At 38.8% G+C, this 16,428-nt stretch overlaps 1 protein-coding gene across 1 annotated transcript in view; it reads right to left on the bottom strand.

Moving 5' to 3' along the window:
• Nucleotides 1-16,428, bottom strand: part of PTPRT (protein tyrosine phosphatase receptor type T) — a 771,767-nt gene that overhangs the window by 23,222 nt on the left and 732,117 nt on the right. Inside the window, exons 26-28 of the mRNA XM_042464568.1 lie at nt 15,165-15,319; nt 8,906-9,041; nt 7,031-7,180 (exon numbers count right to left, since the gene is read on the bottom strand). Coding sequence (XP_042320502.1) covers nt 7,031-7,180; nt 8,906-9,041; nt 15,165-15,319 — 441 coding nt within the window. The remainder of the gene's footprint in view (nt 1-7,030; nt 7,181-8,905; nt 9,042-15,164; nt 15,320-16,428) is intronic.

The raw sequence follows: 16,428 nt of genomic DNA, 5'->3' as shown, positions 1-16,428 counted from the left end.
TAGATATTGCAAAATCGACTATCAAACAAAGATTGCTGGACTTGAAGGCCAGTTAGAGACTGCTGCCTTCCCCCAAATATATTGTAGCCACAAACAAATTCGGGGCTACTTCACCTGCTGTGTATTTGTCCCAAATACTCGCCCTAAATTTAGGAGAGCTTTTTTCTCTAGCTCGATTTAATGCTTTACCTACAGCAGTATTGGAAGGTAGTTTAGAAAAGGGCCTTAGAAATCCCATCTTTGCCCGTGCGATACGGGTGTGATTGAACCAGTTGAACATGTTGTTTTATATTGTCCAGTTTTACAAGAAGCCGGTCTCCAGCTGATTGCCCCCCTTTTGGGAAATACCCTGTCACCCTGATGCTTTTTAACTCAGCTTTAATTAAATAGCCAGACACCCGAGTGATATCGGGGTAGCAAAGTTCTGTTATATTAATGTAACCCGATCCCAACTGGTAAATGGGAACATAATAGGCAAGTCTTGTAAATCTGTTAGATTAAGACACTCAGGTAAAGAACCCGGAGGTTTTGAAACTCGCCCTGACTTGCCGAGTTTAAGACTGTTAACAAAGATTGGATAGAAGATTTCAGATTATGGCTATACTCGCCGTTTACCAATAAGGTTGCTATTTTACTTGCTTATGTCTTAAAATCTGTGTACATTATAGACATAAAGATTAATGTAAGAGCACTGGAAATTAATGAAGATAATCATGTGTAGTTTGTATGATTTTAGGAGAATTCCAGGAGAGATGGTGATTAGCACCAGATTTGCCTGATTTATTTTTGAAGTGATAAGAGTTTTTTTATTATGATTTTAAATGGTTGTATAAGTGTGTATGATGTGACTGTTTATAACTGTGTACAGAAACCCACAAATTTCTACTGTGACTTTCTGTAATTATATTCTGTGACTACTGGTCAATGACCAGAAATCTATCAAAGAAATCTATCTATCTATCTACATAACACTAGACTTGGTAGTATGAATGGCACGCAGATTCAGCCATACAGAAATGCATAGGGAGGAAAGAGCTTGCAAGAAAGAGCACCATCCCACTCCCCATTCTTCATTTCTGATGGAAACCAACAGCCAAAATATAGCTCTGCCAGATCAAACGAGACCAAAACTTCCTTTTATTTTTTATGTGTTCCTAAACACCCCCTCCCTGTCCCCACATTTTGGGGGATTGAGAACTTGTCTAGGTGTTGTAAAGTCCATGAAGTGTCATCAGTCACAACCAAACCATTTCATTTCCAGAATATGTAAACAAACTCTATATTTTAGAAACCTTCTCAGGTTCCATTAGAGGTAACCAAACTTTTGGTTTCCCATGGAACTTTCATGGAGTAGGGTTAGTTTTAAGGGTATTAATATCATCCCAAAAGTGAAACTTTTTTGCTGCTCTCAGTCCCCCACACCCATGCTATGCGACTGTTGCCCTTGGGCTTCAGTCTGATTTCTTTTGTCCATGTTATCTACTTCCGAAAGCTGCTCCTCCAAGTCTGGTGGTTTCTGCTGTTTCTACTTCTTTGCTTTCCATAGATTCTGCCTTCAGGATAGGTACCTTCACCACCTCTCCCAATTCTTTCAGTCTGTTATCACATTTCAGTCCTCCATTTGGTTAGCTCTGTATTTTGTTTGTTCGAATGAACAAACATTGTTCGAATGTGTGTGCTTTTTGTATTTCTTCCAATAAAAGTTCAGATATTTTGGTATGCCTGGGGTCTCTGTCAGTTATTACCAGTATAGCTGGTGCTGGATCTTTCAAATTATGTTATCCCTTGTCACATAACCAATTTGAGTGTTCCCAAACTAATTAAAGATAGGTTTGCTGCTGTCAGTGAAGGCTCTACTGGCCCCAAACATTTAGGGTAACATTTCCCTAGAACAAGGGTAAATAACAGCATTAAGATCCACCCATGACAATCCCTCTGTCTCCTGGTCAGGCTGATTTTTGCTAAAAATTGGTCAGATGCCTAGCTGGCAGTCACCTGGTGTTTGAGGATAGGTTATTGGGGGATATTTTTTTGTCTGATCCAGCATAAATAGAAGCCACCAGGAGAAGTAACTGTGATGATTTTGTGTTGATTTTTTTACTTGGTGAGGGAGGCTTTGGGCTATGAAAAGAAAGAATTAGGGCTACATGTGACCCTACTAGTGTTCTAGGATTTTTAAATTTTAGACAGTGTTATACATTTCAGAGGAATGCAACTATACTCTCCTCCTTCCAGACTATATATCTGACTAAATTTCAGCGGAGAGATGACAGTGATTTAAACGAGGCTGTTCTTTGGATTCCAGACATAGCTAATTGTCATTTCTCTGGATGCAACTTCATGTTTTAGGATTTATTATTGTATTACAATCTGAACATATTTCTTATAGGACCGGGCATTTAATTTTTTTCCAACATAAAGAACTACAGGAATGATTATTTTGTTAGTAGGTGTGGGACTTATGTACGAATTGTACAATATACTGCTATATTAACATGATACTTGAACAAGGAAACACTAGCTAGCATCATCTTAAGCAGCTGTGAATGTGTAAGCTAGATTGTTTAATATTTGTGTTTACAATTATATCCACAACTACATTTGTGATGTAGTACCTCAGCCACTGTTTTCTCAGTCTAATGCACACTGGAGGATATTGTATAGTCTCAAATTATGACACTGTCAGCTCAAAAATCAGTAAAAGCTATCAGTCTTTTTTTTTCTTAGTGTACCATGTTTCATCTATGAATTTACATTAATATTCACTGCTCTATAGTTTTTACCTTCCTCTTATAACCATGAAATGTACTGAAACAACACCGTATTAAATAACACTCATTTCATATTTTTTTATGGATCCATGGTGAGTCCAGACCTTAAAATCACAATCTGAATTAACAGACCTCACACTCTCAGAAAAAAATGGGGTGGTATATATTTATTATCTCAGAAAGTAATGATGCATAATGCAGTTGCTCTACGTTTCCTAAAAATAACAGATAAATAACCATAAAGTCTACTCAATCACAATGCTAAATCTTTTTGATGGAGTTTCCTCTGACTGCAATCTGGCAAAAAGTATAACCTAAAATCCCTTGTAATGACACTCCTTCACCAGGATGCACATGATAAGCTGCATCATGAGAATGGCTAGACATTTGGCCTCTTATTGATTCACCCATGTCTTCTTTCCACTAATCTGATAAACTAATACTCAAGCATGTCACCAGCCCCAGACTGTTCAGTTAGCTCTAAATATAAACTAACCTGTACCTATCAATGTCACCATGATCCTTTTCCCCCCATTCCTGCAACCATTAAATTAATGTGCATAGTACAGATATAAAAACCTGTCAGTCTTGTCCTGATGACCTTTCTTAGAATCCCAGAAGCATTCTCATTCTGTCCCAGAGCTGTTCTGGGTTGCAAAATTATGTATGTATTTTTATACACATTTTCCTAATGTACATATTATCCTCACTGACTGACATGTGTTTGTGTGCATGTTTCAAACATAGGCATTTTTAATTCAAACACATCTTTCAAATGAAATCATCTTTTTCTTATCTGAAACACAATGCAAACCATGGAAAGGGATGGATTTCTTGGGCGAGATGTTTGGTTAAAATTGTTATTTCAGTCTGTTTATCTGTTTCCATAAACTGAGGTCTTGGTCCCAACTGGGGCCTCTGATAACCATTTGGAAAAATACCAGTAATAATAAATAAAAATTATCAGGATTATATGGATTTATTTGGATGGGCAGACCTATGCATTATATTTCTAATGAAGCAAAGTGACAGAATTCATAATGAGATTTTGGAAATGCAAAATTTATATTAAACATATATGAACGGATAAGGTCAGTACATAAGCCCTAGATTATCACCATATAGTCTGGATCAAACCAAGAAGTAAGAAAAAAGCCAGCATGGTGTAGTAGTTTGAGTGTTGGATTAGGACCCTGGAGACCAGGGTTTGAATCCCTGGTCAGGTATGGAAACCCACTTGGTGACTTAAGGCAAGTCACATATTCTCAGCCTCAGAGGAAGGCAAAGGGAAACACACTCTGAACAAATCTTGCCAAGAAAATCCCATGATAGATTTGCCTTAAAGAGTCAAGTTGGAAAATACCTGAAGGCACACAACAATAACAACAAGTGGGAAAACATTACTCAGCTTGCCAAACTAAGTTATTTTCTTTATTTTAAGATATTTTTTGTTAACGTCATTGACATATTACAAATATAATTCATCAGTATTGCATAAATAAAATATAAAACATTAAAATTTATGCCAACAGTACCCAGGGATGAGAATAAATTTTAATGAACTAAACAGAAGTAGCATTTTCATGTCTCCTGAGACTTGTTACAGGAAAATGCACACTCTACCACCAGTAGTTGCACATTTGCCTTGCACACTTGCAAGGCTTACAAGTCAATTCTGAAATACACTTAAGGAACAATATGTGTACTTTGAAATGAGAATTGAGAAAATAAGCATAATGGAGGAAGAACCAGAAATGTGTTTCAGTCAGTGAGGACATGTTGCAAAAATTACACTGACTGAATAGATAAATGGCAAATTAGGAGAAATTTGGGAAAAAAAATATGAGAAAGAAAAACAAGTGTTTCAAAGCCCAGGACAAGTCTCCCCACCACTATAGGACATGACCCAGAATGAAACTTTGTTATGGTGGTGCAGCAGTCTCTTTGGAGGTCCAATGCAGCCTTCGTTGAAATTGTGGAGTTGACGGCTTTCATGGCTGGCGTATGTAGTTTTTTGTGGGGTTTTTGGGCTATGTGGCCATGTTCTAGAAGAGTTTCTTCCTTATGTTTTGCCAGCATCTGTGGCTGGCATCTTCAGAGAATGCCAGGCAAGCATTCTCTGAAGATGCTACCCACAGATGCTGGTGAAGCGTCAGGAAGAAACTCTTCTAGAACATGGCCACATAGCTTGAAAACCTCACAAAAAACTTAGTTGAAATTGTTTTACAGTTTCTCCCCAACCTGCCTTTTCTTTAGCTGTTATAGCAAGATTATTCTAAAAGACAATTCTGTTAAATGCCAAATTATATACAGTGCGCCTGCATCCTACATGGGTGTGCTATACGTATGTGGTAAGCCATGCAGGAGCGTGCAGGGAACAAGGGGCGGTGGATCCCATTGGAATAAATGGGGTGCGTGCCTATGGCGTGCGCACGCCGCCGTGCTGTCACGCCGCCACATGCACAAGCCCCATTCATTCCAATGAGGCTTGCACGGAATTCGGCTTACGCAGGGGGGTCTGGAACGGATCTCCCATGTAAGCCAAGGGCGCGCTGTACTGGGTTCAAAGTGTTGTTGATTAATTTGAAATAATATTCTATTAGTCTGGGAAAAAGCAAGGGAAGCTACCTGGCAACTGGGGTAGAACTCACAATGGAGAGGATGGATTTCATGCCTTCTCATAAAATGGCTGGATGCAAATGTTAAAGAATGATGCTGTATGTGTGTGTGAATGTCTGCCTCAGGAATGTCTCTGGTCTGTGCTTGATCCACAGCTTGGGTACCTCAAGATTCCAATGTGCTATAGGATCAATAGAAATCATAAATAATAAACTGCTATTATAACAGAAGCATTCAAACACTAAGGTCTGGAACAGATGGGCCAAATGAAGTCACTTCTGGTCATTTCGGACACATGGCATTCAAACGATGCATACCTCCAAAACGCCCCAAAACTGGTCCTTTGGACTGGAGCAAAAAGGAGCTGGGATAATCCAGCTCCTGGTGGCATGGGTTGGGTCCTGCAGGTATGGCCTGCTTTGGGAGCAGGCTATGCGGTCAGCATGGTCCCAACCCTCTTGTAGTCAGAATGAACTTGGGCCACTCTTTTATGCCCACCTGCTCTAGCCCTAAACACTATCAAACGGTAGATTAGTGGAGATCAAGAAATTGTATTACGTGCCCGGACAAGGCCCAGAGACTATAATCCATGCCAAAATGGGACTGTGGAATACAATTTGGATTCTTTAATATAATTCATAGTACTGGTAGAAAAATTTGTCAGAATACGCCTAGTGTCAACCACGTGCTTGTTCAATTCCAAAATATGCATTCTACATTTCTGCTCCTCCTGCCAAAATTGCTATTAATAAAATATAAATAAAACATTGACAATTATATGTCACACTTTATATATGTATCATGATTTATATATGTTATGCTATATGTGTCATGATTCCAAAGGTGCCCCCAAATCAGAGATAGTGCATAAAACTCTGCAGTAGCTACTGTGATACATGATACATTTTCATAAATCCTGATCTTGATTACTCTTTGAAAGGTTTTCTGCAAAAAAAGCTGACATGCTTGTAATGCACCTTTTATAGGATTGTTTTGTACAAAACAATGTATCAGAAGCTGTGTATTTGCTTCCCAGTGAAGAAACAAAAAGTATAGCAATAAACCAAATGTTAATGACCCTTTGAGATGAGTCGTGCTGAACAAGTCAAGAGTGTGGGGGGGGAGTCCATATCCTATCTTTATAATGCCATTTTTAGAAGAAACAAGGTGAACTTAGTAACATAAAGCAATTTACAAACAATTTGGTGAATGGAAGCAGAACATTCTGTTCAGTGCTGTTACATTTTTGTTTCAGAGCCTGAGGCAGACATTAGTGAAAATGTCCTTGGAACCTAAATGCTGCCTTGGAGTTAGCACTAAAAAATAAAAATAGAAATATGTAGCAGATGTGACACATTTTGATCACCTTTTTCTCCAATTCATAGAATGTACCTTTTTGGCATTTTTGCAAATGAAGAGAAATAATACCTCTTTTTAACACTCTTGCAAAGTAATAGAACTAAGAGAAGACTTGAGAAGCACAAGATTTGAGAATACAAGTCTATCATATGTAAAGAACTGCTGTAAACTAATCTCAGTGGTTAATGAAAGATGAGAGACTAGAGCTCAATTGTGCCTGGGATAAAAATAATGTGATCAAGAGTTCCTATCATTATAATATATAATATATTCACTTTTACCTGAAATTCATCTTTTATCTGGCTGGAATTTGTCTGTGGATCCAGTCTGCTGATGTTGTAATAGATGGATCTGAATTCACAAACAGGGATGGCTGTGTTGCCACAAAGACATGCTTCCAGAATGGCATCATGAACAAATACATATTGCTCCTACAAAGCAAAAAGTTAAACATTCATCATGGCTAATTCCTATAGGGGCAATCTTCTACGTCCCATTTTAATAACTGAACCTTCAAAAGCCCATTTCAGAGTTCTATGGTCAATAAACAAAACAAAACAAAACCTTCTCTTTCTTCAATCACTGTTTATGAGGTAGTAAATAGTGACATTACAGATCTACAACTATATTAAAACACCTTCAGATGAATCACATTCCACCATTGTAACCACAAAACTTGGGAACAGTGAGTTCTACCAGTTGTACTTAGAAAACAGCCCTATTAACTGTATCCTTTCAGTGGTGGAGAAGATTGTCATTGCCACCTAGGGTCTAGTCTGCACTACAGAAATAATGCAGTTTGACAGCATTTTAACGCCATAACTCAATGCTAAGAAATTCTGTGATTTGTAATTTTGTGAGATATTGAGTCTTCACTGTCAGAGAGGTCTGGTGTTTCACCAGACTATAAGTCCCAGAATTCCATACCACTGAGCCATGGCAGTTAAAATGGAGTCAAACTGCATTATTTTTACAGTGCAGATTAGATCTGAGTCACTCTTCTTCTGTTGGTCTTCCTGATATCTAGTTTTGAGATTCTTCACATTTCTACCTCTAAAGCTCTATAGAGAGCGCTGAATATTATTCCACCAGCTACAAAATGATAATTAAGGGATCAATGGAGCCAATTATAAAATAGTGGAAGATGCACCTATGTTGCCATAATAAACTGGCAATTACAGATCATTTAAAAATACAGTGGTACAGACTGAAGGGTGGTGAGAGCTGAGCGCTCGCATGCTCAAAGCCTGTATGCATGGTGAGAGCTGAGCATTCACATGCTCAAAGCCCTTACCATGCCACCCGCCACCATGCAGATGGCTCAGTGGTTGTATGTATATGCAGATATAAAAATCCCAAAACATTTCTGTGTTCATTTCACCACAAGGTGAATGAATTCACCCATTTCCCTATCATTGCCGACCAGCTTGAGAGAAGATGTTATGAGTTCTTATCCCAAGATGACTTTCTCAGAAAAGAGAGCCAACCATTGTCACCTGGGAAAATCCCTTGGAACCCACTGATCCCTTCATGGGATCCAGCTAGGACGCACCATGAGATCTACACCCTGGGTTTCAAGCCCAGGAGTCTCTGATTGGGAGTTCCAGTTTAACTAGGTTCCCATATACAAATTCATGCCAGCATAGCCTATCAGCTCCTGTATTGCAGATTCTTGGAGGTAATAAAGTCATTGCCTTATTTTACCAACTCCTCGGTCTGATGTCATTTAGGATGGAGGGCAGTAATAAATTGTAAGTTATAAATTATACTTTATGATTTAGGTGATGAAATGACACTTTGTTCATTTTACAATGATTAATGTATATCATATTACATTCAGGAACTATCTTAAGAAACAATTCTATCCTGTAAACTAAAGCAGGGATGCCTTCTCTAAGATGATGCCAGAAGTATATGATTTCTAGGTATGTGCTCTCAAAAATCTTTTAAAAATCTGGTTAACCAGTAATTCAAGACACTTTACAACAATTAAGTATAATTTAATAAATGAAATTAGATAAATTGGCCACACACTGTTTCTATAATAGATATACTCACGTCTCTTCCTTTTTCCCCATGAAGTAATCAACAGCCATTTGGTAGTGCTGAGCTGTTTCTTGGGAATTACAAGCAAGAAGACATGTTCTCACACCTACCTCTGTCTGCACCAAGTTGACCCTCTGGGATCGCAGCTCCCTCACACAGTTAAATATGTCCACTACACCTTCATTCTCTGCCATGTCCAGCATGATGTCAATGGCAATAAAGCACCCTGTCCTCCCAGCACCAGCACTGAAGCAGAAGTGGAAAGAAGAACAAGGCTCCAATTAATGGACCTTGTAAAGGCAGAACACTAGGAATAAGAGGTGGGTTGAATGTTGCAAATACAGCTGCCTTCCTTCATTAGTCCTTCTTTGCCTCAAAGACCAGGGCCTTTCTGCTGTGCAAGCATAGTTCTTTTGGGAGGGGAGGAAGGGCAAGGCTAGGAAATCTCAAGAAACAGACTGCAATAGATATTGAGAGTGTGAAAGAAGAAAAATAAAATAAAATGCCAAGATCATGATTACATTTCTTTAATCCCTTAAATTAAAACAGAGATACGTGTATGTCTCCAGGGTTTGAGACAACATATACAGAATCAGTTCTTTTGGTAAGCGAAGAGATAAGATAAGAAGACTGAGAGCAAACTTCTTGCAGGAGGCCAGCTTAAGCATGTAGAGGCTGGGTAGCCTAGTAAACACAACTGTTTCTTCTAACCTGAATGGAATAGCTGTAGTATTTAGGAGATATGACTTCCCAGTATCTATTATCTGAGGCAATCATCTTACTTTGCCTAATCACAGGGCCAGTCTTGGATTCCTGGAGATGCATGATAGATGCTACCAGCCACCAATGCAATCAAGTGGAGCAGCTTAACTGGCACATTCTGCTCTTCTCTGGCACAGAAACACAACAAGCAGAAGACCTCTACTGCAAATATAAAGCAACTATGTCAAGGAGTAGGAAAGGAGGAAGACTGCATTACATGTCAATAGACTAAATAAATGAAGCAACAGCACTGGGTCTACAGGACGCAAGCAGGGCTGTTGATAATGTTGTGACTTGGTATTATCTCATTCATACAGTCACCATAAGTCAACATGATGGCAGTTAACAACAGTCCAGAAGTAGGCAAGAGCTTTCTCTCTGATAACACTATTTTTTATGTTCAGACTGTTGTTTTATGTAAGAGAAACATTTAAACAATCAACCTGCACTTCAAAATCCTGCAATCTGAAGAGATTCAAAAGTCCATTAGATACATATCATTTGGCTGCTTATCATGTAATCTGACAGTCACTGGATGCCATTAATCAAGCTGCCCTATCCAGTATCAATCCTTATTTTCAAAGACTGAGCTATAAAAACAGTGACCAGATTCTAAGTCAGAGACCTGGGCAGATTCTGGAATTATCTGGTATCTATTAATCAACCATAATAATAATAATAATATAATAATAATAATAATTTATATTTCCCGCCTCTCCCTGTGGATCGAGGCAGGATTACATCAGTAAAAATAATACAATACAAATATAAGAATAATAAAAATATGAAGAATAAAATATTAGTATTGGTGTTAATACTTCCATAAAATAACTAGATCTATACTTGGATGTCTAAGGACATACTGTCATGTTTGGAAATGAAGTCTTTTTATCTCAGAAATCCTATAACCATGATGTGTTAGTAAACATGACACTGGTATAACAGGGCAACAGGTGGCAAGATGTACACATTTGCTGACTAGCCAGTCATCCAGCTAAGGTCAGCAGTTTCTGTCAGGGGAATCCAACTTCCTAGTAACAGTACACTTGCATGTTTGATGGGCAGTCTGCCTATGCTGCTTATACCTTTGACTGACCTACAGCAGCAGTCAATGGTTCTACTAGGTGCTACTGTGCACAGAAGCTCAGATTTGTCTTGCCTCTAAATATAAGCCTTGGCCAATTTCCTGCTGTGACATATTAACCCGGAAAGAGTGGAAGAAAGTAGGACATGTTCCTTTTTTTCTCAGAGGCTAGAGGACATTCAGATTGAAGTAACTATGGCAAAGCAAATTGTGAATGGTCATGAATTAATAGTCCAGAGCAATTAAGAGCTCAAAGGGAATTATATGAATAATCCTAATGAATATACAGCCTTCTCCTCCCAACTCTCTTTCCAAAATTTTGTAAAAAATAGCTATGAGTGTTCTATATTTAGAGGAATTCTGCACTTCATAAATATTGAATGACAGTGATACTATCCAACAAAGCATTAGGGAGAATTTAGTGATTACTACTTCAGGCTGGTCATTTAAATTTAAACATAGATAAATAAAATGAAGTAAGTGTCATTAGGTTATTAAAATTAAGAAGAAAAATTACATAGTTTGGTTCAAAATAGTTTACCTATAATTAGAGCAGAATCACTGTTGCAGTAGCAAGCATCAGTTGTGCCTACTTCCTAGGTTGCACTTTATTATGGCTAAGATGCATCTTCAATTTTCCATTCCAAAACAGAAAATTCAGATGAGTGTTTCATAATATTGGGATATACCCAATGTAAGCAGAGGCAAATAACAAATAGCTTGGGAATTTCTCCTTTCTGGTTGCATTTAAAGTCAACTCTTTTACCAAATATTTAATATGAACTGCAATGATTTTAATATGTTTAATATACAACAACAAAACCAATCAAACAGAATATTACAACCAGTTATCAAATGTATGTGCATATGGGAACACCTGATGAAATAATAAATATTACTGTTACTAAATGCTGAAGCTCAAATATTTTTCATGTACTGACTAGATATACACCACCTACCTATATACAAACATACAGAAACAATATCTGAACGTTATAATGAATTCATGATAAAGTTAGGGCGTAAGAAAAAATAGTCTCCAGAACTAATTTGAAACACAATATTCAATTAACATACAGGATAAGTGTCATGTTTGGTCAGTCTAAAGCTTTATCTCTAACCATATGCTTCTGGGGGAACTTGGCATGAAATAATGTTGTTGTTCCAGCTGCTGCTGTTGCTGTTAAAATTTGTATATCCCACCTTTTATTGTGGGATCTCAGGTTGGCATGCAATGTAAACAATTTAAAATACTTTCAAATTAAAACAACAAATAATTTAAAGAAGATAAAAACATATTAAACAGGACTACAGTTAAAACACTTTTAAACACATTTTAAAACTATGGAGATTATCACACCCAAGCTTACCATAGGTAAAATGCCAGTAAAATGCTCCAGAAGTATGAAGGTGTGATAGCCAGTAACACTTCTGAAGTGTCACTTGAAGCATCTCCTCTCCTCTCCCATCAGCAAAGCATTCACAGAGCAGCCATTTCTTCATAACGGAAGTTCCCATTATTGAAGAAATGGCTGCTCCATTAATGCTTTGAGGATGGGAGAGGTGAGGGCACGCCTCAATCAGCTATCACACCTTCGCGCTTCCTGAGCATTTTTTCAATATTTAACCCACAATAAGTCTCCTGTGTGATAATCTCCCGTGAAAATATGCACTTGGAAGTAAATTAGTCCACAAAGGCTTTAATAGAAAGTCATGCTTACTTTGACGTCAGAAAGAAACCAATGTTGATGCCAGTCAGATTTCCAAGGGGAGGGCATTCCACAATTGTGTTGCCACAACCAAGCAGGCTCTGTCCCATGTCCTCCCACTTCATATTACCACCACTGGTGGGACACAGAAAAAAAAAGTCCCTGCTGCAGACCTTAATTCTCAGGGAGGTGTATATATAGGGATGAAACATCAGCAGTATTGCAGATATGCAGTAAATGCAGTATCTGCCCCCTTCCCCACCTCTTTCACATACACTGGTAGTTTTCAGCAACAGGTATTCAAAAACATACTACCTCTGATACTGGAGGTGACAGATAGCCATAGTGACTAGTAGCCATTCATATCTTTATCTTTCTTCAATTTCTCTAATTATTTTTAAAGCCACCAATGCTGACAGTTATCTCTACATCCTGTGGTAGCAGACTACAGCTTAATATATCCACTTTGCAGAATTATAGCAATTTGACACCATTTTAACTGCCCTGACTCTATCATACAGAATCCTGGGATTTATAATTTGGTGAGGCACCAGAGCTCTCTGACAGACAAGTTGGAATACCTTATCAAACTCCAGTTCCCAAGATACTGTAGGATAAAGTCATGGCAGTTAAAGTGGTGTCAAACTGCTTTAATTGTACACCCCAACTATATACTGTATACTGCCTGAAGATTACTTCAGTTTCTCTCTTTTAAATCTCCCACCATTAAGCTTCATTTCTTCCCAATATGTGTGATTTTATATAATTCTTAGATATTTACTTACCTCTTTTTTCTAAGTTAAACAGCCTCAGATATTGTGATCTTTACTCATGGGAGAGCTTCTTCATCCCTCAAACCTTTTTGTTACCATTTTCTACATCTCTTTCATCTGCACAATATCCTTTTCCAGGTGTAGTGACCAGAACAGGACACATTTTTGCAGATCTAGCTATAGTTGGGATTGGTATAAGGGCAATATGATAACTGCAGTTTTAATTTGATTTCTTCTATAATGAGACCTATATGGAATTTGCCCTTTTTTCAGCATCTTGCACACTGGGACAACATTTTAATCACAACCCCAAGATTCCATTTTAGGTTTGTCATCTCTAGCTCAGACCCACGAACATGAAGCTGGGATTTATTTTATTTTATTTTATTGCCCCAGTGTATCTCACTTTACATTTGCTTCACTGAACTGCATTTGATCTTTCTGTGCACACTCCCTAAGCATGAAAGGATTCCTTTAAAATTATTTGCTGTTGCTTAAAAATATCCTAAAGCATTTGGTGTCACCAGCAAAACTGAGTACTTCATCTCAAACTCCAGATCATGTATGAACTAACTTAAATAGCACCACTCCCCAGACAAATTACCTATGGAGAGTCTTTTTTATTAGGTGTGTGTTTTGTAGTTTATTTTTCTATCATTATGCTTTAAATACTTTTATACTTGTTAAATCAATGTCACTTTAATAATGATTGGCTCTTTTTAATAATGGATAAAATAACGATTTGATCCATTATTTAAAAAGGGCCCTTTTCCTAACAATTACAATAATGCTTCCATGACGAAAACATTCCACTTTAATAGGGCCAGGCGCGATCCCACCAGGGGTTTCCCATCACAGATTGGTGAAGTTGGGGCAACAGGAGCATAACGGAAGCCCAGTTATGTGATAAACTCCATTGTGTTTTAACCTTTTATTTGATTTATCCTCTTTTAGCTTTGTTGGGCCTATATCCATGGGCAGAATACCATAGGTCAACTGTCAATGGTTCTGGCCTTCCCTCCTGGGCCAGTGCAGCATCAGGTGGGTGTTCACACACACACACACCCACACCCACACCCACACACACCACCACCACCACCACCACCACCATGCTATAGAGCCACTTCTGCTGTGGTGCCCCTTAACTGCTACCGCCACCATGTTCTCCCTGATGGCCTGCACAGTAGCCTATAAGGCAAAAACAGGGTGCTTGGCTTCACCCATGTGGCCATGTGCCCCTTCTAACATTCAAGACTGCAATTGTGGCCTTAAGAGGGAATGAGGCAGTGGTGGCACATAAGGGGGCATGCAACCAGTTTAAAAAGATTAAGGACCTTTTGGGCTGGGATTGGGTCAGAACTGCTAGATTGGTGTCTCATCTGGCCAATCCCAGCCCAGGGCAATTGGCCTACATCGTTCATACAGGATGACATCAAGCTAGAGAGAACACCAACTTTTTGGTCTATGCTACAGCCCCATTGAAAGTCACCTTGGGTCCCATGTTGGAAGTAATGTGGAGTATAAAATAAATAAATAGTTCATTTATGGGATCTTACTGTTTACATCTCACCATGACAAAAACTGACCATTTATTCCTAACTGTTCTTTTAAATGTTCCTAATCTGTAAGCATGATTTCCCTTACATTACATGACTGCTCTTTCCTTGTATCCTATGAAGCAAGTATACAAGGTATACATCTCAATATGAACTGTAACAGTATGTGGTGCATTGCTCATTCTGGTTCACTACATATCACACTCAGAATCTATGCAGCTGGTAATATGTGATAGCAGTAACACTTGGGGAACATAGATATATTCTATATATTTGTGCCATACCATATTTTTCATATAAACAGTACCCAGCAAATGGGGCTATGTGAAGGCAATACAGGTTGATTTGTGGTGGATCCTGCTGTAAACAAGTTTTAGACAGCACAACAGTCATTCCTACAGCATAAGACAACAGAATGCCTGCTGGGCTAAGGAAATAAGCACAACTGGATAAAAAGGATAAAAAGAAATAAATAAGCTGTATACCTGCAGTGCACAACAATAGGTCCTGCCTCCGGTGGATTTAGAAACTTCACTTGTCGAACAAAGCCCAAGAGGCCTGTGGCATAACAAGGAACCCCATGATCTGGCCAGCTGGTGAAATGGAACTGCCGAATCTCTCGGATTTCATGGTAGCCTTTCTGAAAAAGATAAGAAATCCCCTATTTTCCATCACAAGGCAACAACAACCATTTTGTTATTCATTCTTTCCCCCTACCCAACCATTTCTTTACTTATATCTTCTATCTATAATTATACTACTTATACATTTCAAACATAACCACATACAAAACACACACACACACACACATACACACACACACACATTTGCATCTGGATGTTCCAAGACAGAACAAAATTAATATACCGTTGGGATGACTCCAGGAAAGTTATTTCTTTGAACCACAGTTCCCAGATTGGTGACTGAGATCCAAAAAAAGATATCTTTTCTCAGCTCTGAAAAGAACAATTTATTTTCGCCAAAAGGAAGTGGAAGGGATAAGAATACCCTGAATAATAATCAGTGGGGTGTAGTGGTTTGAGTGTAGAACTAGGACTCTGGAGGTCAGGGTTCAGTTTCCTGCTAGAACATAGAAACTTTCTGGGTGACCTTAGGCGAATCACACTCTTTCAGCCCCAGAAAACCCCATGACTGGTTTGCCTTAGGGTCACCATAAGTCGAAAACGACTAGAAAACATACAGAAACAATAACTAGAAACATAACCAAGGCTTTGTTCAGGGAAGTAGATGACTGCTGGGAAGATGATATAGGGGCTGTACAGACCAGCATCTTTGGCTGGCCTGGTGGTGGAATCGGGTGTGGCATCTACACAATGCACAACCCGACTCCGCCCTCAGGCTGGTGTGATGCACACAGCACATGGCATCACAGCACTCCTCTAGTGCTGTTTCTAGAAGACGCAGCACCAAAGAAGTGTTATAAAGCTGCAACACCAGTGGTTACAGTGACCTTTCCAGGACATAAAAAGGAGCCGCTTTTTGCAGCTCCTTTTTGCACCATGGAAAGGCCAGATTGGGGCCGTGATGTGTGGTCACTGCCCCGATCTGACGAAGGCAAAGGCAGCTGCAGGCCGCCCCTTTGGGGTGGTCTGCACAGCCTCTAAGGCTTTGTGTACAAAATGATGATGAAAGTGTGTCAGCATTTCTATCCTAGCCATCTACTCATTTGTACTGTTTTTAAATATTGTAAACCTCCCTGAGTCCCAGTTTTGGGCAAAGGGTGGGATG

The sequence above is a fragment of the Sceloporus undulatus genome, chromosome 4, assembly GCF_019175285.1.
Source record: "Sceloporus undulatus isolate JIND9_A2432 ecotype Alabama chromosome 4, SceUnd_v1.1, whole genome shotgun sequence".
NCBI classification, from domain to species: domain Eukaryota; kingdom Metazoa; phylum Chordata; class Lepidosauria; order Squamata; family Phrynosomatidae; genus Sceloporus; species Sceloporus undulatus.
The sequence above is the reverse complement of the archived record's forward strand: the minus strand, read 5'-3'. Positions and strand labels throughout refer to the sequence as shown.